Below are 24,435 nucleotides of genomic sequence, written 5' to 3' on the forward strand. Positions count from 1 at the left end.
CTGGTTGTTAAAATTTTTTCTTCTCCTTGAAACCAATCTGTTTTCTGTGTTAATTAAGGAGAATTAGTTGATAAAGGGTAGAAAAACAAAATTAACCCCAACAAAGTCTGAATATAAGTGAAACATACTATCTTGTTTCTTCAAAATATTTTTATCCTTATAAATAATTATTTTAAATCTTCCAGTTCTAAAACTTTGAAGACAAAGACTATCTATCTCTAACTTAATTTCTTTAGGTCTTGGCACTATGGTATAGAATTAGACTTGGCATCAACAGAATCAACACTTCTAAGAACTCACTGAGGCGGCATGCACAGGGTCTGCCCAGGTCTGTACCAGAAGGAGTCCTAGAGCTAAAAGAAGGGACCATGTGTCCCCATCTATAACCCAGAATCAATCTCTAATTGATACCCATTTGCGAATGAAAATTTATTCCAAGGGAATTTCAGTGGGGGAAACAAACTACTTTTAAGGGCAAGCAGCACACCCAGAAGTTAGTGGCCAACAGAAAACAAACTCAATGAGATCACTGGAGGTTACTGTCTCTAAATCTATATCTGTTTCTTGTGCCTTTTCTTGGGTTCCTTTCCTTCTGTTTGTTTTGTACTATTCCAATGCGTTAGTTTTGTTCTACCTTATTATCCCTTAGAAGCATGTTTATTTTCTAGTAAGAGAAAGAAAGTGGGAGGATTCGGATGGTAGAGAAGGTGGGGGGAAAGAAACTGAAAGAAGCAGAGGGAGGGGAAACTGTAATCAGAATATATTATGTTTGAAAAAAAATTTAAGGAGAAGAAAAATATTAGATTTTGCTCACACTGTGTTATACATACACAAAGGGTTGAAATCAATAATCTTAGAGCTGTTTTAGCAAGGTCTTTGTTAGTACATTTGGTGTCCAGGATGAAAGATGAGTTAAAATGATGGCTGCTCTAAATACAACTGTGTTTCCTCATCTGTGACCTTCACTGAAACCTTCTCTTTCAAATAACTCCCTTCTCTTAAAGGTCCACTTACATTACTTGATTTGAAATACAACATTCTCTTGTTTAAAAAGAAGTTTTTTTTGTTTTTTTTTTTTTCTTCGAGACAGGGTTTCTCTGTAGCTTTTGGTTCCTGTCCTGGAACTAGCTCTTGTAGACCAGGCTGGCCTCGAACTCACAGAGATCCGACTGCCTCTGCCTCCCGAGTGCTGGGATTAAAGGCGTGCGCCACCACCGCCCAGCTTAAAAGTTTTTTATTCTTGCTGTATCTAAAGCACTCAAGACCTGTGTAACTTCATTCTTTTATTGATAGAATATAGAAACTTTAAAATCTTAAACATGGCATTTTAAAGCTTGTCCAAAAGTTTATTTCTTCTTCTAATACCACAGTATCCAGTATCCTGGACTTAACTACTTTTTGTGTTTGTTATGTAATTTTCCTGACCTCTTTGCTATTAATTTCTTCCTACGCATACTTCTGGTGGTAGAACCAAAGGAATTGTGGAAAAAATATTGTACACCAATATTCACAGAAGCAATGTTGTTAACAGTCAGAAAGCAGACATAACCCAAGTGACTACACCTGAACTGATACAGTTTGGCATATACAAAGGATGGAAAAGAAGAATGGAACCTTAAGAACATTATGTTAAGTGAAATAAAACAGATGACAAAAAATGTGTGTTTCCATTTAGATGAAGTACATAGAATAGCCGAATTGATAAAATATAAAATAAAATTTGCCGTAGTCTAGAGATGGGATAGTGGGAATTTTAGTGTTCATATAAATAAATATAAAAGTATATGTTTTTACACTTACATATATGTATTTCTTATTTTGGATGATTCTGCAACAAACAATGATAATGATTGTATAAATGCCAATGAAAAATACTAATACCAATGATTTTCATACTTAAATGATAAATTTTAAACAATATGCTTCTTCTGTTTTTTTTTTCCTTTGCTTATTTGTTTTTATTTTTTCCCTTTTTTTGAGACAGGGTCTCATTATGTGGCTCTCTCTTAGCCTGGCCTGGAACTCATTATGTAGAGCAGACTTGCTTCAAACTCACAGATCTGCCTCTGCCTCTCAAAAGCTAGGATTAAGGAATGCACCAGAAAGCACTGTTTTGGCATCCCTAAAGTGACCTTTCCTTCACACTAATTTCCTTTAATAACGCAGAAATCTTAAAAATACCCTATCGATACTTTTTCCATAGTCTCTAATGTTATCTCTTTCTTTTAAGGTTTTCCTCTATCACATTTGTTTTAATAAAATTGAATATGAACACATAATTTTTCACATTTCAAGCATAATGATACTGTATGTATAAAGGACATGTAAAATTTACACATACACATGTACATGCACTTGTAAACACCCCATGTTATATCTCTTGCAAACTCTACAAAATTCTCTGATTGTCATATTTGGTTTTTTATGTCAACATACTACTACAAAATTCATAACACAAAATATTTATGGATGCCAAGCACTTTGTAAAGAATTGAAAAATGTAAATTTCAAATCTTCACCCACGCACAAGAAAAGAAGTTATAAAGAAGGGAAAGATGTATACACTAAAGGATCTCTAAATCACCAGGGAGACTAAGAAATTATATTCTCCAAAGAAAAAGGAGAGCAAAACTGAAAGCTACACTATCTCAATTACGAAGAAACAAAAAAAAAATAATGAATACTTTTAAAGTTTCAAAAATTCTTTTGATCTTACTTAAAGAATAAAATTCAATTGTTTTGTAGAAATCTTTGAGAAATTAGGTAAAATAAATTAAGAAATAAATTTTGAACATGGAAAAATTAATGAAAGATCCCCCACACAAGAAAACAATACCTATAACATGATGTTGAAAGATAACTGAGGCAAGGATGATGCATTTTTAAAAAATATCCTTAAAAAAAGAGAAGAATGATGGTTTGTATTAAAAAGCAAAAATAATAGGTGGTAGTTGAATTTTAAATCAGTTTAGGAGTAAACAGAACTGGGCTGTTAAATAACAAAGCATTTTCCTATTTTAAAGACATGTTTGGACAATACACAGGCAAAATTTTCCTTGGAAGTAATTTCTGATCAGTTTTAGAGACAACTGAGGAACAATGCCAGTGATTCATTAGATGCAGAGAAATATAAAGGAGGCAGTAGGAACAAACCAGCAAGTCACAAATTCACCGGAGATGAAAGCCATGACTCAAATAAAATAATGGTGCAGCCAATGGGAGCAAATAGGAAGATGAGGCAATAGTCAGGCAACCGAGTCAGCAGTCCAATCCAGTGGCACAAGGCATTTGGAGCAGAAGTACTAAATAATCTGTACCAATTTTCAATATTATAAGCATAATGGACAGGGCAAAATCAGGCAGGCAGATGGAGAACTTAGTAGGCCACAGTATTGGAGAATGGTAGAGGGGCAGATAGACAATGCTGGGCAGTCTAAAATGCTAGAATAGCAGATGGATACGGAGGGACCAGGCCATTTGCTAATGGGTAAAGCACCAATGAGTGGAGAACACAAATTGTCCAGCAGATGAAATTAGGCAAAAAGAAGAGAAAATCCAAAAGCAATCAAGCAGGAAGACAGGACAGCAGAGAAGCAATGGCAGACCATCAGAAGCAGTACAGGAAGGTAATGACAAGTTGTCAGCAGGGGGAACACCATTCAGGAGAAGATGAGACTGAGCAGTGAAAACAGTCCCTGAATTGGGTGTCTCCATCTAGGAAATAATTCATAAAGTGCGAATGAAAATCCACAAGAGAATAGCACACAAATGGAAATAGCAGATGGATCTGAACTCTATTGCCCAGGGATACAGAATGACCCTAGAACATAGATAGATACGTAACAATCCACAAGGAAATTAAATAGATGGGAAAAATGGGTCCAAGCATTTTTTATGATGATAAAATAAACCAAAACACTAAAAAGTATTAATCTGGAAATGATTGGCTGGGATTGAAGTCTTCGCTTACCCCTTTCTGGAGCCCACAAAATGGGAATGTTGGGAATTTCTGCAGCAGAAAAACAGAAGAGAAAAGGGATTTCTGATTCCCAGTTTGAGGAAAGCAGGTCAAATTTAGGGCTCGATGAACTGGTTCAGGGAAAGAAGAACCAGCCTGAACCTTCTCCTCCTCAGAATCAAACCACTTCTGAGGTCTGAGAAAGGTTTAGGAAGCCCTCAACCCATCATTCCCACAACCTCCCCTTTCACACTTACCTCCAGTGCAAACAGTTTCCAGCAAGGAGGTACTTAGGAAAATTCACATCAAGGCAAAATTTGAGGATGGTCAACTAATGGTATTTTCTGTTCAGGTCAAGGTTCTGATTCATTGGGATTCCTTCCATTCTTTATGAGTAAGCAGAGGGGATAATTTCTAGAAACTACCTACCTTTTAAAAAGTGGGTTAGGGAAAAAAAACAACAGGGGCCAGTAAAACCAATAAATAGACATTAATTCTAGCTAAGAACTTGGTGATCCCATCATTTGTCTTAGATTTTAATTAATATCAATGATTCAGAAATTCTGCAGACATTTTCTTTGAGCTCCAAGGCAGTTCACATTTCTGTGACTGAAGTAAAAGCCCTAATTTAAATCACTATGTCTATCTTTTCTTCACTGTTCTTTATTTCAATAAATGGAATTTCACAATTCATTCCTCAAATCACAAAAGTCAAATCCTGCCTCTTTTACTTAACTTCTCTCACTCTTACTCCATGTGTTACTTCTTTCAAAGTATATCAACTAGCTAGGCATGGTGGCCAAAGCCTTTAATTCTAGTACCTGAGAGGCTAAGGCAGGAGAATCATGCACTTATGGATAGCCAGGGTTAAACAGTGAAATCTTGGCCTCGAAACGAACTTTTCCTGTCTCCTGCCATCCTCTCCCTCCCTTCCTCTCCTCTCCAAACCTCTAATTTTCCTTTCCTCCCCCCCTCCTTCTTCTGATCTAAGTGACTCTCTTTGTTTTCACCTACACTATATTAATTGCCTCCCAACTAGTTTCCTATTAAAATATAAGCCAGTCACCCTATACCTCTACTCTATCACACTAAAGGGACATAATAATTCTACATGATTTATTCCTATTTATTCCTTTAGGTCATTGCTTAAATGTCATCTTCCTTAAAGAATGGCCTATTTTAATTACATTGATTTTTCCTGCCTAGACTATTAATCATCCTTCCTGGGTGTATTTTGATCCATAGAATTTATCACTAATATAGTGCATTACTTATTTTCTTAGGTTTATGCTTCATCTTTAAGAGTCTCTATATAAGACGTTTTATAAATTTATTGTAAACTTTTGTATCTTCATGATAAATTTAATGGAGACCTTTAACAAACATTAAAATGGATTTATTTATGCTGTATGCATGCTGGGGGTAGTGTGTGCACACATGAGCTGCAGAATAAAATGGAAGTCAGAGGACAACTTTCTGAAGCCAGCTCTCTTCTTCCACCACACGGGTTTAAATAAAACTCCTCAGGCTTAGTGGTATGTGCCTTTCCCCTGTAAGCCACTTCACTGACCCATCATAGGGAAATTCTCCTCTGTATCTTTAACATCATGAAAAGCACATATATATTATACACTCAAGTTGAGGAAGCTAAATTTCTTGGGAGTATTCTTTTTCGTTGATTTTTAGAGACAGGGTTCCTATGAGTAACAGCCCTGGCTGTCCTGGAACTCACAGAGATCTGTTTGCCTCTGACTTACAAGTACTGGTATTAAAGGTGTGTGCCACCACTGCCCAACAGGATTCTTTTTCTTAAAGTCTCAGAGTATTCTGAAAGCTCACACATAATTTGAGTTTGTAGGTTAGCAGATAAGATACTAGTACCAAAGGGTAGGAGATCTCTAACATGAGGTTAGTAAATTACAGCCTAGAAACCAGACTCTGCCTATTGTATGTTTTCTCAGATTACTGGCAATCTGAGAATCATCTTTACATTTTAAAATGATTCAAACAAAATAATAAAATAACCTTTAAGGTAAAAACTGTATATGAAGGTTAAACTTTAGTGATTACAACAATTTTATAAAATATAGTCATCCTCAATCAATCACTTGTAAACCTCTACTGATTACATATTCTCAAATTATTTGTTTGTTTATTTCTTGTGCCATCTGGGGCACATTTAACCTCCTTTTCTGACCCAAAGTTTCCTTTCAGTACTCTCTGTAAAGGTAGCTTAGTGGTAACAAATTCCTTAAACTTGTTTTTATTATGTAAAATGTTTCTTTCTCCTTTTCTTATGACTGATAACCTTTCTTGGTACAGTAGCTTGGGCTGGCATCTGTGCTCTTTCAGGATGTGTAGAACATCAGTTCTGATATGTCAGCCTTTATATGTGACTTGACCTTACTCTGCTAAAGTTTTCAATATCCTTTTTTTAATTGTTGTTCTGTACATTTAGTATTTTGATTATTATGTAACATGGGGTTTTCTTTTCTGGTCTGGTCTATTTGGTGTTCTGCCTGCCTCTTGTACCTGGATAAATATCTCTTATATTAGATTTGGGAATTTTCAATCATTTATTATACCTATAGCTGCTTTTGTGCTACAGGGATGTCAGAATTGGGTGACATAAACTATATAGTTTCTGGAAATGCTTTGCCATCTGTGTCTTAAGAAGTAAGTATGATATCCAAAGATAATTTATATTCATAAGATAAAGGATAAAACATAATCAGAATAAAGCTATGACAAATTGTTAATGTTATCAGTGATGCACCTCAGAGGGAAGGAGTGTTTATACGAGAATTTGCTTTGAATATTAGATAAAAGCTGTCTCTCACTCTTCTAAATAGTACTTATTTCTGACAGTGATATTCATCTTCCACAAAAAAGAATCCCACCTTAATGATGCACAGTATTAGTAAGCTTTAAAAATGGCAAGGCAGTAAATGAAAAAAGGAAACAGGAACTATGAACAGTTTCACGACTGTCACATAATTGTCCAAACTCCTGACTATCCTGTTTAAGAATAATGTGTATGATGTGAATATTTAAACATCACCAGTGGAGTTATTATTCAGCAACATACAAAAAGGCTATGTGTAAAATGGAGTCCTGAATAGCAAGTAAGAGATACATTACAGTAAAAATTATACATTATAAGAATACTAAATCTAACAACAGTTTTCGTATAATTTAGATTTTTTGGAACCTATTTCTCCTAGCTCAAATATTTAAACTTCATGACAAATAATTCTACTCTTTGAAAAATTCTGTACAGAACCACTTCTTAGTAGTGGCCTATCTTTTTTCTCCATAAAGTCCAATCCTGAGGATTGTTACATACAAGAATATTATGTTATTTGCTGCAAACTGATGGAAAGAAGTGAAGAATATGAGGGGTAGACAACAAAATTGTCTTAGTGACAACCATCACTACAGTCTCTTCATTCTTGGAAAATTATTTTTTATGTAAATTAAACCTCTTAGAATTCTTAACTGCTTCTTCTGCATTTTTATTTTTATATTTGATCAAACTTTCCCAGTGAAGTTAAACAGGTAACAGTAAACTTTCATACATTATTTTGCTTTCTTCTAAGCATCCTTTGAAGGAACATATCCCTTCTGACAATTCCTACCTGTGTGCTATTAATAATATTTGAAATTGAAAATTCCAGCATATTGGCTAATTCTTTCATTTCATACATATTTATTTTACTTTGAGTTATATGTATGGATGTGTGTCTGTGCACAAGAGTGCAGGTGCTCACAGAGGCCAGAGGTATCTGATAATCTGGGAGTTGTAGTCACAGGCGGCTGCGATTGACCCAATATGAAAAGAAATAAACACGGGTCCTTTGCACGATCTTAACCCCTGAATCATTTCTCCAGACACTCTTTCATATTTAATAGCAGGTATGCTTTTGCTATGTTCTATTATGAGGAAATAACACTGACATAATTATTAGAATCATCCCAAATAATTTGTCTCTGAATCATTTTATCAATTCCTATCAGGTCTATATCATATAATAACATAAAATCATAAATAATGCTGTCACGTTAAAAAAGTGATACTATTTTAAGTTCGTGGTAATATATGTGTGTATATATTTGTTGAAACTATAATAGTTTGTGTTAGACCAATATTATATTTTATAGTTATAGATGATATCGAATATAGGTTAATTTACATTATTGATTTCGGTCTATAATCAGACTGAAAGGAATATTCTCAAGTCTTATAGTAAGACTATGTCTCTAGCTAAATCTGTGTTTAGTGTTAATATCAACCAAATGCATATTGCTATTTTGTTTTTAATTATATTAACATCATCTTGTGAGACTATTCTGTTATTCTAACATCTATTCTTTTATAACAATACGTGTGTGTTGGGGAATATTATTTTAAGGTGTGTGACTTTTGTTTATGCTGCATTTGTTTGACTCTGTGAAGCTGTGATTCTTTGCCTGTCTAAAACACCTGATGGTCCTAATAAACAGGTCAACTGCCAATACCGAGGCAGGAGCAAGGATAGGTGGGATTGGCAGAGAAGATAAATAGGAGAAATCTGGAAGAGGAGTAAGGAGAGAACAAGGAGAGGAGGACTGGGGCCAGTCACACAGCAACACAGACAGCCATGGAGTATGTAGGAAAGGAAAACATATAAAAGTAAGAAAAGAAAAAAACCCAAGAGGGAAAAAATAGGATGATTTAAGTTAAGAAAGGCTGGCAAGAAATCAGCAAAGCTAAGGTTCTACGTGTGCTTTATTTGGGAGCTGGGTGGTGGGCCCCTCAAAAAGCCAAAAGAAAAAAAACATCACACACATATGTACAAGTGTTAGCTGGAAAATAATGTCATCCATTTGTACACTCCAATAAATTCAAGATAAAATGAGCATGTAGCAGGTCCACTCTGTTGTTTCCTTTGCCTCTTCTACAACTACACTTTCGTGTTTAGCATGCTCAGCTTTTCTTTTTCCTCTTCAGGGAAGTCTTTTCAATATTTAACGAACCATTATTCACTTATGTTTCAAGCTAAAGCTCTGTTGATAGTGCAGATAATATTAAAAGGAAAGTAGGCATAGTTATTATACATGTCTGCAATCCCAGATATTTGGGAGGTTAAAGCAGGAAGACTGATTGATTTAGTTCAAGAGTCCTAAGATAGCATGGGAACAGAGTGAGGCAAATACTACTTGGGGAGCTAGCTGTGGTTTGGATATGATTTCTTCTCCCAAGAGTTCACATGTTAGAGGCTTTTCATTACTGGGATGATACTGGGTTATGATATGAAACTTTTAAAAAGTAGAAACTAGTGGGTGGGGTACTTAAGACTATGGGTCTTACTGCCCTCAAAGGAGAACTGAAAAGCCCGTGTTTGTCCTTTAAGATCTCTTCAGGTTGTGTTGTTTCATAAGCTTGAATTGCTTTCTTTTTTTTTTAAATTTATTTATTTATTTAAGGATTTCTGCCTCCTTCCCGCCACAGCCTCCCATTTCCCTCCCCCTCCCCCGATCAAGTCCCCCTCCCTCATAAGCTCAAAGAGCAATCAGGGTTCCCTGACCTGTGGGAAGCCCAAGAACCGCCCACCTCTATCCAGGTCTAGTAAGGTGAGCATCCAAAATGCCTAGGCTACCCCAAAGTCAGTACGTGCAGTAGGATCAAAAACCCACTGCCCTTGTTCTTGAGTTCTCAGTATTCCTCATTGTCCGCTATGTTCAGCTAGTCCGGTTTTATCCCATGCTTTTTCAGACCCAGGCCAGCTGGCCTTGGTGAGTTCCCGAAAGAACATCCCCATTGTCTCAGTGTGTGGGTGTACCCCTCGCGGTCCTGAATTCCTTGCTCGTGCTCCCTCTCCTTCTGCTCCTGATTTGGACCTTGAGATTTCTGTCCAGTGCTCCAATGTGGGTCTCTGTCTCTGTCTCATTTCATCGCCTGATGAAGGTTAATATTCAGGAGGATGACTATATGTTTGTCTTTGGATTCACCTTCTTATATAGCTTCTCTAGGAACATGAATTATAAGCCCAATGTCCTTTAATTATGGCTAGAAACCAAATATGAGAAAGAATTGCTTTCTGCCCGGCAATATGAACTCTTAATCTCATTTACATTCCTGTTATGATTCTATCCATTATTAGACCCACATTAGAGGCAAGACCAATAAAGCTACCAAACCTTTACTTTCAGTCTTTTACACTGTGAGCTAAATAAATCAAGGTGTTCTTTTTTATATTAACAAATAATGAATGAAAAACAGCTTATTTATACTACCTCACATAATTATTCTACGGGTTAAACACTCAGAGTTCATAATGAACATAAGAAAACTAGGTACAAAAAGTATATTTTGCATAAACTGCATAAAGTCACATACTAGTAAAATGTGGTTCTGACTTAAATTCAAAAAACACTGTTTTGTCCACATTGCCTTAAAAATAGCTACAAGGGCAACACTACAATTCTAGGAAGAATGTCAATTAGAAAGCAAGTATTCCATACTTGTATGATCTCTCTTCCCTAGGAGGGCATTATGAAATCTTAGAACACATTCTTCCAAGGAAAAGGTATGCCAATAAAACATATATTTAAGAAAACTGAGAATGTCAGGTTGTGGTGGTGCACGCCTTTAATTCTAGCACTTAGGAGGCAGAGGCAGGTGGATCTCTGTGAGTTCAAAGACAGCCTGGTCTAAGCAACAGAGAAACCCTGTCTCACAAAAAAAACAAAACAAAACAAAAAAAAACCGCAAAAATCAAAAAAGAAAAGAAAGCTGAAGATATTTTATTTGTGAACTGTTTACATATAAAATGATTGAGATTACCTCATTTTCCAAATTCTGATGTAAGAGGGAATGCCTATTTTTGTCTTAAATTATATGTATTAACCAGTTATTTTGATCATATTCACTCTCAACTTGTCCCTTTAATTCCTCCCAAATCTACCATCACCTCTTCCTCCTGTCCTTCCCAACTTTAAGTCTCTTTCTTTATTAAATTCAATAACTCAGCAAATCCAATTTGTTTTGTCTATATTCTTCTAGATGTTTCCCATTCACTAGGACAACATGGCCAATTTATCAAGGTGCATACCCTTAAAGAAAACTAGTTCCCTTCTCTCAGAAGCCACCAACTTAGATAAGGGTTGAGGCCCATGAATCCCTCCCTAAACTATGCTATAATGTTAATTAGCTTCACCTTGTACAGGTCTTGTGAAGAGAACCACACCTGCTGCGAAATTATAGGTGCAGTGTTTCTATTAGTTTTGGAAGATACTGTCTAGACATAATGTATTTTTCCATCTTTAATGTTGTTAAGTTGTATAGAAGACTTTCATTTTGATGGCTTTAACTGGAAACTCAACTATAATTAGCACATTTAAGTGCTTCTATGCCTTTAAAGGCATAGAATTAAAGGTAATTAATTTTTCCGCTGGCCTTATTTTTTAATTGGGCTTTTCTTTTTGAAGAATAGGCTGAGGAAAGGGCATCAAATCAGAGAAAGTTTGTGGCTGGTCGGAAAGATTAATGAAAAGGTAATTTTAAAAAAAGTTGAAGACGGGAGAAAATGTTGTATTCCTCGACCTATACAGTTATACAAAACTAATTTTTTCTTATGCATAGCCAAAAGCAGCACAATAACAAGTAGGTAAGTCATAATGTGGTCAACTTATCTTAATATGTTTGGGTTTTCAATCAATAAGGAATCTTCCACCAATGAAAGTTCATGAAGAAATACTGATTCAGATCTTCAGGCAAAAGATGGGGAATGATAAAATGAACATGTTCAGGATTTAAACCCGAAGGTCTTTTGTTTCCTAAAACTCTGATACTGTGATTTCTTCATAATTACAAACAGCAATTTTACAAAAAATGGTAAATATAGAAGACTAAGGAAAATCAGTATTTATTGATTGTCTTGATTCTTGAAGGTATTGACTGAGATTCACAAAGAAATCAACAAAATTGAAATGTACTTATCAGCAGTTTTTGCACAAATAATGGTGAGGACAGTTACTAGACTGGCAGACTAAATCAGGATGCTTCTTTTTTTCCTGCCTTTGTTCTTTTGTTCCTCTCTCCAGGCTCCCCCATTGTCAGAACTCAATGTCTAAGGCCTTCATCATGGTAGGCAAGCACGTTACTTCTGAATTATGATCACACACAATGCCTCCCACTTTAAAAATGAGGGTGTAAAAATATTTCTCAAAAATAAACAATTTGACTTGTTTGTTGATACATACTTGAGAAATGTGAAATTAGATCGGGCCCATGTTGTATGTACATTTATGGTATTTGCATGTGTGCATGAAGTTCAATGTCCCGTGTTTGTCCCTACTGCTCTCCACCTTATCTAACAAGACAGGACCTCTTGCTGAATCTTGACCTTGCTGATTTAGGAAGACAATTTGATCTGCATGCTCTAGAGAGTCTCCTGTTTGTGCCTGAACAGACTAGGATTACAAGTGTGCATCATCATGCCCCACTCTTTATGGGGTTCTAGAAATCTGAACTTAGACTGCCCTGCTTTATAAAGCAGGAACTTTACCAACCAGGCAAACTCTCTAACTCCAAAGAGACATTTTAGGTTTTGGAGGTATGATCTTAATGTCTTATTTGGAGATAATGTATTTATAAGTTGTTGTTTCTAAGCAATCTCTCAATTACGACGATTACTTTTTGTTATTTCTACATTGTCCTCCCGTAAGCATTCTAAAACACACATTAAATCTAGAGTATTCATTCTTATACACAATGTTATGTCCTCTGCTCTACGCAGGAAGATTTGAAATTTATATTCATATTAACAGTCCTCATAAATTTAAATTTTCTTATTACCATCAGTAATACCTTCCTCTCTCCATATTTGAAACTGATTTCTACCATTTTAAATTATAAAATACTCAAGTGTTTTGTAAAAGAAAATCCTTTGGCTTGAATTGGTAGCATATTTTTGGTATCAGATTTATATTGTTATGATTTATCATGTAACTATATACTTTAGCACTAAGCTCAGCAAAGCTCAAGGTGTTTCATAACTATTTGTAAAGTTTAATAAAATCAAGGAGTGAAGTTATTAGCAGTGTGGAAGCTCATACATATGTTTGAGTTCTGAAATAGAACTATTTTTTCAAAAACTTCTGTTTTTCAAAATTAATTTGAGACTCTACCAATAAAGACGGCTTCTACTGTTTCTGCCAATGTAAGAGCCATATATCAAAACATCATATGGTATGTAATAATCATGCATAATCTTTGTGCTTGTGTGCATGTGTATATGCATCACCATCATGTATGCTTGTGTATATGGGTGCACAAGCCCCTGAAGACATGTGTGGAGGCCAAGGTCAGCATCAGGTATCTTCCTCTATTGCTCTACACCACATTTTTTTAGGTCGGTACTGAACCTGGAGCTACTGGCCAATGAGCTCCCTAGATCTACCATCTACACCACCACCAATCCCAATGACGGGTTTATAAGTATTTGCTGTTGTATCTATCTTTTATATAACTTTTATATGAGTGCCAGGGATCTGTACTCAAGTTTTCATGCTTACGAAGCAAGTTCATCACTGATTGAGTCATTTCCCCAGTCCTGTTTGTGTTTTCATACAACAGTCAATGATAGATTAATTTAGTTGGTAGCCATTGATAAAAAGCTATCTTTTCACACACCGAAGTCATTTCAAACCAAGTTATAGGAACTTAAACTAATAATGGAATTAAAGACCTAAGACAAAATAGAGTAAGCTACAATAAATAAACAAACAGCTTTTTAACCTTGAGATGCAGGTTATCAGAAGCTACAAATAATTCTCATATCATGTAGATTATTTTTATTTTTCTGTCCCATGTCTTAAAATAATAGTAGGAAAATGTCAACTTTCATCCTTATTTCATATACAGACTCAACAAAGCCTATTAATGACTATTTTCATTATTTACTGTGACAAACAAAAACTTTGAGAGAAAGACATTAGTGAAGTCAGTAGAAAGGAAAATTTAGCCTTAAATAGCTTAACTTGTCTCAAATTTTACATGAAGTAGTAGAGCCGGTACTCAAATCCCGGCATTTCTGACAACATATAAAAGTTTTTACTTACACTAAATTGTTTCTTCACATGTATAGAAAAAAATACAGCAAGGGAACATAGTCCTTACGTTTAGAACAATTGCATAAAAATTACAGGATAGCTTCTTAAAATAATCTCAAATGTAGCTACCAAATCTGAAAACAGAGATCTTCAGATTAGTTTAAAATATTTCAAGTATAAAGGTTTTGAGTATTATGCTTTGTGGGCAATTTGACATTGTGACATGATTCTACTCACAAAGAAGAGATCTGACATATTTAGAAGTCTAATTCATTTCAGCTGCTTTAAATTTTATTAAGCTTAATGGGTATTTCTTTTTTTAACTAACAAAAATCAGAGAACTATAAAAGAATATCCACAGCATGTGTATTTTTAGTGTGAGTGTGTGTGTGTCTCAAGGATCATAACATATATATTGCAGTTAAATATTCTAAAGTATCAATATATGATACATGCAGTCAAATAATCAATGTCTTCTAGAGAAAACTGATATGCAGCTAAAAGTAAATGAATAATTCAAATGATTTATGTCAGACTACATTTTTCTTTATAAGACAAATGAATAAAGGCATTAGTTTCGCTGTGCTTCTTTTATAAAGAGATGTTTTGCTTTTAAAACAATGGGTGTTAATTTTTAGGTGAAATTGTTAAATGTAAATTTTTACTTTCAAATAGAATAAAAAATTGAGAAACATTAAAAGGTAATTAGTAACTAAACTCAATTTTATCTTCTTTACAATAACTAACTGAATTCTTGTTTTTTAGGAATTGTAAGAAAGAAGATTAATGATTAGGTAAAAAATCTGTCTTATGGTAAACATAATTAAATTCTGAAAACTATGAACTTCAAGAAGGCGAGACAAAACAAATAATTATATAATAGCACTAATTTTTGATTAACAAAGTGGATATTTCATGGAATAGATTTCTAACTACCATGACAGAACTATGCGTAGAAAAGTCTAAATAATAATGATTTTTGGATATACATGATTAAGGCAATACATGAACATAAAGAGCTAATAAATAACAATGGTTCCTTATGTTCATAGAATTTTATAATTCTTAGTGTTTTACAGTGCAAACAAATTACCCAACTGTCAGGTCAAAGAAATGAAATACATCTATAAATATAAAAGTTTCCTGTTAAAATGAGGATAAAAAGTTAAAGACTGTGATTATGCTAGCATATATGTTTTGATAGAATTCTACGTTTACGATGAAAGTAAGAGGCATAAAGTTATGAAGTGAATGATATTCTATGATACAAAGCTAAAAAGTAGAAACAAATCCATAGTTTAGGGAAAATAAATACTCATAGCCTTAAGGCTGTAACATGAAACAACCTTATAGACTCTTCTATTTCCATATCCTTTTAAAACAGAATTAGAAAGAAATCTAAGCTAATTAAATTTTACTTCATTTATAATCCATATCAATTGGCAATAAGTTTGGTTTATTTCCTTGATTGTATTTATAATTTTCATTCTTCATGTTTCTTCCCCGATAGCACAAATATCTGACAAATAATTGTGCTTGTATCTCAAACTAATTGACAATAATTTCAAAATAGTAGTCCCATAGAGAGGAACTGTGCATTATTTGTAAATGTCAAATGAGTAATTGTATCATTGTAAGCTCTTACACTATTTAAAAAAAATTTGTTACTTACAGTTGTATATAGATAAAAGTGCCTAGCAATACCCTCTACTCTATAGGGTATAAATACACACGATACTCAATATATAAACAAATCATTATACAGTTACGTTCAAAATTAAAATTATAATTTCTATTAAACATGCTTTTATATTTAAAATAGTATGGAAATTGTATCTACTAAAGGGTATAAAGGAAATGAAAAATTGTTTTGGAGGCCAAGTCTTTTTTTAAATGTTTATTTACTAAAGTCTTTAAACAGCTTTTGTCATAGATATTCATATCAGATGCACTCTCATATATGTAAAATATAAAGTGATATAAACAATAAAGGTTAAGTTATTAATAATGAAAAAATCACTGCTTTAAACAAAGATACTGAGTACATACGTAGATTATAAGTTTAATGCTATATATAGGTAGTTACTACATGCATAAAAGATTACAAACATGTCTGCTTTTAATGTAACTAAATAATATTTAAGAACAAAATACTGTTCAATTTTTGATATATGAAACAGAAAAAGTCATGAGAGCTTAATCAACATATAATACTAAAAAGAGAAAATAATATATTAGAATAGTATAATTTCCTGAATTACATAAATATGGGAAAGGATCAAATATAATGCTTAGTAGTTAAAAATCAATTTCACAAGATTTTGAAGATTTCATAGATAGACTCTGAATTCGTTATTAAGACTAATTGTTTAGTAGTTATCTTTTAAAAAATCCTCCCCAACAACTTGGCACTTACATAGCCAATAAAAGAAAATTTTTAACTATTTTAAGCAAACTCATATAAAATTTTAGGCGTGGCTTTCATCAAATACTTACAACTTAAGTTTAAATACATATTTCCATGTGAAAGTGAGTGTTAATATAGTTCATCAACACAGAAAATGGTATCAAAGGTGAGAGATTTAAAGGAAAATGGAGGAATATGATAACAGAAAACAATTGAATGTATGTGACATGAACTTCAAAGGAAACTTCTTGAGGCAGAAGGGTTGGGGGCAGACAAGAGATGGGGGGAGCAAAATAAAAGAGGACAAACCAAAACAAAGTATTATGAAAATGCCATAATGAAACCTGTTACATCTGAGGTTAATTTTTTTAAAATTTAATGAAAGCTGGGGATGCAGAGATGGCTTAGTGGTTGGTTCCAACACCCACATCATGTACCTTATAATCACCTGTAATGTTAGATCCAGGAGATTGACAGCTACTTCTAAATTCTTTGAGCACCTACACTAATATGAATGTGTCTCTGTGTGTTTGTATATATGCTTCTAAGTATATAAACATATACTTACACATATACTTCCATAAATATATATATACATGTAAATATATGTATACTTATGTAAGTGTATGTATAAATATTTATATACATGAATATATATGCACACACACACACACATATATATACTTACATACATATATGCACCATACTGCCACATATCAATACACATAAATGATAAAACAAATCTTTAAAAATGTTCACAGAACCCCAGGAAAATGGATAATTCAATTTCCCTTATTTTAAGAAAACTAAACAAGTGAGTGATTAAATGACTAATCCTGGATCAATATGCACAATCCCCATACTCCTGAAATCTCCTAAGTAATAGGAGTAAGTACCTTTTCCTATCTATCACAGGTTTTAACTCACAAAGAGGATCTCTAAAGCCTCTGGATAGTGCTGGTTATTAGAAACACTCAGTTACCAGAATGTTGAAACTTTCAGTCTCATTCATAGAAAGCTATCAGTGTGAGTGGTACAAAAGCCATTGATCATTAAGATTCACATGACACAAAAATTGGTGAATGCATTTGGGTCTTGTAATTGTAACATATCTGAACAAAGCACGGGATTTCTCTTAGTATTCCTTCCTATATATTGAATTATGTCTCTCTTCAATAAAGCTTCTTCTGAATTGTATATCTTTAATAAGTAAGTTTTGTATGCCATTCTAGTTAATGATCTTTTGGCAGGAAAGAAGTATGGGGATCCACAGGCTTTTTAGAAAAACAAAGTATATATAATCTGGGGAATTCCAGATTTATTGATGACATTAGATGTAAAGACAATCTTGTGATTCTGAGCTTTGAATTTGGATAATCTGAACAACTTCAAGTCAAAATCGAATGTAATTGATATGAAAGGAAACTGGCATATAAATAATTGAGGAACTACATAGTGTGAGAAAAATATTCCACACATGTATGACTAATGAAAATGAATCCAGCCACCTACGGTCACCTTGCTGGTCAGTAGGAGGAAAAGAATTAATAGGTAATGAGGTTACAGTAAACAAGATACTTAGAGATGTAAACTGTTTCCTTATAATTAAAAATAACACTATTATTTGGTTATGAATGAATTTTATAGTTTCTTATTTTTCTGATATAAAAATATATACTAGTGTGAATGTAACAAACCATCATACAAAAACTATGGACTCATTATACAAGCTTAATATCATTTAAATAATATCCAAATTCTTAAAATCAATTACCTTCATATAGGTGGTTTCTTTACAAAGAAAACAAAATAAAATATAACCACAACTCTACAAAGACAGTTTGCCCTGCAAACTTCTTGTTAGTCTCATATAACAAAAATGGTCAAATGACCACCTATTGTTAGATGTCAAGTTAGGACAGAGAAATTAAACAAATTCCTAAGAGGATCCTTTGATTTATGCAGTTAATTTAACACTACCACAAAACAATTCTTCATAATTTTGGAAAGAAAATGTTTTTTATTTATAATACTAATTATAACAATATAAAAAGAAATATACTAAAATAGGAGAACAGTCAATAAAAGTTTTAGTACTTGTTTTAGAAAACTAGATTCTCAAAAAGTATACAGTAGTACTCAGAATTTACAAGTACTGTCTATGGATTAGAAACATCTATGTCACATAAAGATTTGTTTGCAAAACAAATTCTGGTAATCTATCCAATATATTTCAACTAGAAAGAGAGGGAGGGGCCTAGCAAACTATATTTATGCATGCATTCTTGTGAAATCTAATGCTGATCAAAATTTAAAAATATATGAAGACAATAATTATTTAATAAATTAAGAGAAGGAAAAAACCTGATTATAAAGCAGTAGATACAATAGTATATTGGTTTGAAAATAGAAGGACATAGTTAATATTAAGCTGAAATCGAGGGAGAAACATTTATTTGAGGGTAACGGCAGGCAAATCATAATGGTCATATACGTTTTTCCACTACTCCACAGTAACGACTGACATCTGTGGCTTTTTAAAAAAGAAATTAAAGACCCTTTCTCTGAATTCATGTTTCATTCTTTCCCTAATTTTTCTTTTTACTATAGCAGAAACAATAGGTATTTTTATTTAGATTATTAAGTTCTATATTTAAATATTATTCACATTTAAAATATGGAAAATATGTTGCCTATTCATGAATTTAGAGTAAATTTAGTATAAATATATAATAATTATATACTGTACTTTGAGACATATGACAAAGGTACTTCAAAAAGAAAGAAACCAGACACAACTTTGAATTGAAATGGCTAAAATTTGCTATAACCTCCTGATGTGTAGCTGCTAAAAGCAAATGAAGGACTAATTTTTAGAACAGTTCAAAGTTCCTCATATTCAACAATTTCAAGGGTAAATAAAAATAAAGTCAGGAAATATTTTCAAAAACTCTTCTATAACCAAATATTTGCATTGTCATAGTAATAAGTAATAGTTTTGCTTATAAAACTCTTAGAAGTAATATGAAAATTTTAAACAGAATAAAAAATAATATAACTAGTTTATTCCTTGAATATGAGAAAGGCATTCTGGCTTACCTCTGGAGTGACATCTCGTGGTGCAAACCCTGTTCCTCCAGTTGTTAGTATCAAATTAAGTTCCTTCTCATCACACCAATCTATGAGAGTTTCCTAAAAGATAATAAACACACAGAAAAACTTACTTGTTTGCTCAAAATTCTAAGTAATCATTTCACAAACAGCATTGAAACAAGATTCTTTCAACAATAAATAAATAAAGACTTTTTAAAGGACAATTCTGAAAAGTTTCACACTTGACCAAAATATAATTCTGTTTGTGATATTTATTTTTTCAATGATAGAAAACGATGAATCAAACACCAAACTGATGAGAAATGGCATCATTTATAATTTGTTTGTTATGTACTTAAATAACGTATCTAAAGGTCTTTTCACCATTACTTTTTCAAGTTCAAATATTTTCAAGCTTAAAGTGTAGGAGAGACCCAGCCAATCACCTTACTTGTAGGGCGGGGTCCCCCGAGGATATTTTTTACTTATAAAGGTTGCAGGCGCACTCCCGGGCCACCCTTTCTGCTTTCCTGTTCTCAGCTGGAACCTCTGGTTCTGTAAGTCTATTTCCAAATTAAAGCTTATAAATTATTACAATTTCTGCCTGCATTCATTTACGCCGATAAACTTGGTGCCTAACATGGGGCCTGAACCCATGACCCTGAGATTGAGTCTCAATGCTCTACTTAAAAAATAGCGGGGGGCGGGGGGGGGGGGGGCGATTAACTGATTTGATGGGATGATTGGTATTTGTGAATTACTGTTTTTAGAAAATTGTACTGGTACTATTTCTTGTATATTGATATATTGAATATTGAATGTGAGTGTTCCTACCTCTATTTTTGTATAAGAGCATGCTTATAATTTTGTCTATATTGTCTTGATACATTTACCATATTACAATGTACATTTATACCTCTGATATTATTTATATAATAACATTGTTTACATTTGATATGTAATGAATGACATTGTTTACAGTTGAAGATTATTGTCTTCATATATTGCACAGTTGTTTATTCTCTTAGTCTTCAAGTTAAATAGGTATTGAGGATTATATGTTTGTCATATTTATTTTTAGGTTAATCAGGTCTTTTAGATACATAGAGATTATATTTAGTATAGACAATATAATCTTCAGCCTCTTCGAAGAGCTGTAGAAAATGGCCTTTAATCTAACCTAGAATTCTGTGTCAACAAGACACAATCACTCCTGGCGACACCACTCTACTCTTGAGAAAACGTTGAGCACCAAAGACACTCCACTGGAAGCTTGTCTTCTTGGCAAAACTGGCCTTTGGGTTAAGGAAAACCCATACCTCAACTATTGACAAAGATACAAAATATCCATAAGTGGATAAAACAGGATTGTCTTATCTTGCCAAGACAGGGTAGGATAGTTCTAAGAAAGTTCCTTGCCTTTAATAATGGTATGCCAGTTATGTTAGGCCTTAGCCAAAGTTGGTTGACTCAACATTGCAAACGAGACTTTGGGTGATTGCCCAGGTAGACAGCTGTCTCTGTCATTTGTTGCACATTTTGGATATCTCTTGTTTGTTAAGTAATATTAATTCCATTCTCAGATCTTTGATGGAGTTAAAGATTAGATAATTGTAGTTACTCTCTACCTTACTTAGACTCCTTGAGATAGAATGTTTAACAAAACTTTTGTTATATGTTTCTTGCTCAATATTGTTTGTTATATTTATTATTTGTTACTATTGTATATATTTATATTTGGTTTGGCTCTATCTTATTTAGACAAAAAAGGGAGATGTAGGAGAGACCCCGCCAATCACCTTACTTGTCCCCCGAGGATATTTTTTACTTATAAAGATTGCGGGTGCGCTCCCGGCCGCCCCTTCTGCTTTCCTGTTCTCCGCTGGAACCACTGGTTCTGTAAGTCTATTTCCCAATTAAAGCTGTATATATTATTATAATTTCTGTCTGCATTCATTTATGCCAATACATTAAAGAAGGTGAAAACTATATGCTAATAAAAATCTTGTTTGACAAAATCAATTCTAGCACCTAAATATTCATACCTTAATTATAAATCCAAAAAAGTAGTCTCATACTTGTTTCTATTATGGATTCAGAAAAAGTAAATATGTTGATAGGTTCATGAAAAGAACTAGAGTTCAAACTACACTTGATAGAATCTCAATTATGTTTATATTTTACCCATTAATGAATACATATTTTGTGGTGAGGAAAACAAATATTTTGAGGTGAGGAAAGTTTTGCATTCTTCAAAATTAATTTTAAAAGAATTTTATTTAAAAAAAGTAGAACTTAAATAATAATTGGGCCCAACCTGTGGACTATACTCTGTGTTAGAATAAACACATAGTAGAAAAAACTATCCTGAGTAATAAAATAGTAAAATTGGATGTATTAGTTTCCCTGAACTTAAATTGTACTAATGAGCAACAGTAATAAAACCAGCATGGCATTGACACAAAAACAGACATGCTGACTAAGAGAATTGAGTTGAAGACCCAGACATGGCATCACAAACCGATGGAAAACTAGTCCTTGATAAAGAAGCCAGAAATGCACACTGGCAAAAAGATAGCTTCTTCAATAAAGGATGCTGGTCAAACTGAATGGCTACTTGTAAAACAATGGAAATAAATTCATATTTACACCCTGCAGGAAATTCAAATCCAAATAAATAAAAGACCTCAACATAAAACCTGATACACTGAACATGGAAGAAGACAAAGTGGGAAAAGTCTTGAACTCATTTGCTCAGGAAAAACTTTCTGAAAAGAACAAATATCACTCAGATCAAATATTAATAAATGGGACTTCATGAAACTGAGGGGTGTTTGCATGTCAAAGGACACATCATTCAGACAAAGCAACAGACTACAAAATGCAGAAAAGATTTTATTTTTATTTTTAACCAAGAATAATACATCTGATGGAGGACTAAGATCAATAAAATGAATAACAGCTCATGCTGGGAAGAACGTGGAGTAAGAGAATAACTTATCTATTGTTGGTTTGAGCAGAAAGTTGTACAGTCAATATGGAAATCAGTATGGCAGTTACTCAGGAAGATAAGAAATGATCTACCTCAAGATAAAGCTATACAACTCATAGACATATACAAAATAGCATAATGATGGAAATAATACATAAGCAAATTCCACAATTTATAGTTTACCATTACATGGGTAAATCTCATTAGATGATTTAAATAAATATAGACACTTTAGAAAGAATGTTTGAAAAAATAAAGAAAATTTTGCTTTATTGAGGATTACAAATTACTTATGAATAAACACAAAGCAGAGATTCTATTAATAATTTAGGCTATATCCAGGAGGATAACTATATGTTTTTCTATAAAATAGGTTTTAAAAAATTTAAACCTCAAAATATTCAAATAGGAGAGATCAATTCCAGACTCTTAATTACTTTCAAAGACTGCTAGGAGACATTTCTAAGCTATGGCAAACTATTGGGATAAAACCTGATGAATTGACTAATTTAAGCAAAACCTTAGATGTTGACAAGGACTTAAAGAGGCCTAGGAAATTAGCAGCTGTAGCTGAGAGAATTCATTTACGGAAGGCACATGTGGATTGTGTGGATCTGAAGCTTAACTGCTTTATAGTCATACTACCCTCCAAACAGTTTCTACAGGAATTTTAATGCAGAGAGAAGATATTATGTAAGAATGGATCTTTTCTCCAAATGAACTGAATAAAAATTTAAAACTTATATGGAAAAAATCTTTAATTCTAAACTAAAAATAAAGACTTCATTAATTAGCACGAATAGACCAAGCAGAAACTGTAGTACCATTCACTAATAACAAAATTGACAAAATATGGGAAGTGAACCCCGGCAAAGAACTTGTAGTAATTTTTTGGGGGAGAGATTGACAACAACTATCTCAAAAGAGAATACAACTTATAAACAGAACTAGATCCTTCCTCAAATTGTATAGGAAACACCAATAACTGGAGCTCCTACATTCTATACTAATGCAAATAAATCATTTTATTTTATTTTATGAATGGCAGGTTACAAATCAGAAAATTTAAGTAAAGTGGATCAAAGCCCTTATGGTTCTGTCCAAAAGTCAGAATTATATGCTATTCTCATGGTACTAATGGATTTTAAGAAACCTCTCCACATAGTTACAAATTCGTAATATGCAGAAAGTTGTTTTGCATATTGAAACAGCTGAATTTATACCAGATGACGCAGAGTTGACTTTATTACTTATTCAGTTACAAGACATAATCAGGAATAGGATTCATCCCATACACAACACATATTCAATCCCATATGGGTCTGCTAGGTCCTACAGCACAAGGTAAAGCAGAAATTGATCAATTATTGATTGGAAATGTGGTGGGGGACTCAGAAATTCATAAAAAAAATCACACGAATAGTAAATGTTTATAAAAAATTTTCCATCTTGTGGCAAAAAGTCAATGAAATTATAAGAAAATACCCTACTTGTTCTTTACACAACCAAACACCATGACTACAGGAAGTAAGTCAAAGGGTACTCAAAAAAATAAAATCAGGCAGATGGATGTGTTCAATTTTGTAAAATTTGGAAAAATAAAATATATGTACCACACCATTGATACCAATTTATGTTTCCAATAGGCAACTACTTTGAGTTCAGAAAAGATTGATTCAGTAATCACACATTTGGTACAAGTTATGGCCATCATGGTTATACCTGTACAAATAAAGACAGACAATGCTTCAGTATATGTCTTTATAAAAATGAAGCAGTATTTTGCTCATTATTATAGTATAAAGCATATTACAAGTATACCACACAATTCTGAAGAATTTTGCTGGGATTTTGATGGGCATTACATTGAATTTGTAGACTGCTTTTGGT

At 33.2% G+C, this 24,435-nt stretch overlaps 1 protein-coding gene across 15 annotated transcripts in view; it reads right to left on the reverse strand.

Moving 5' to 3' along the window:
- The window catches only part of Gphn (gephyrin), a 343,860-nt gene that overhangs the window by 193,509 nt on the left and 125,916 nt on the right, over window positions 1-24,435 (reverse strand). For 8 of the 15 annotated variants that reach the window (XM_041658067.1, XM_041658064.1, XM_041658059.1 and 5 more), the window contains exons 4-5: window positions 19,560-19,652; window positions 3,971-4,009 (exon numbers count right to left, since the gene is read on the reverse strand). In XM_041658067.1, coding sequence (XP_041514001.1) covers window positions 3,971-4,009; window positions 19,560-19,652 — 132 coding nt within the window. The remainder of the gene's footprint in view (window positions 1-3,970; window positions 4,010-19,559; window positions 19,653-24,435) is intronic. The other 7 variants (XM_041658068.1, XM_041658063.1, XM_041658065.1 and 4 more) reach the window with 1 other exon arrangement.

Source organism: Microtus oregoni, unplaced genomic scaffold (genome assembly GCF_018167655.1).
Source record: "Microtus oregoni isolate MIOR12 unplaced genomic scaffold, Mior012 000009F_ref0000495, whole genome shotgun sequence".
NCBI classification, from domain to species: Eukaryota; Metazoa; Chordata; class Mammalia; order Rodentia; family Cricetidae; genus Microtus; species Microtus oregoni.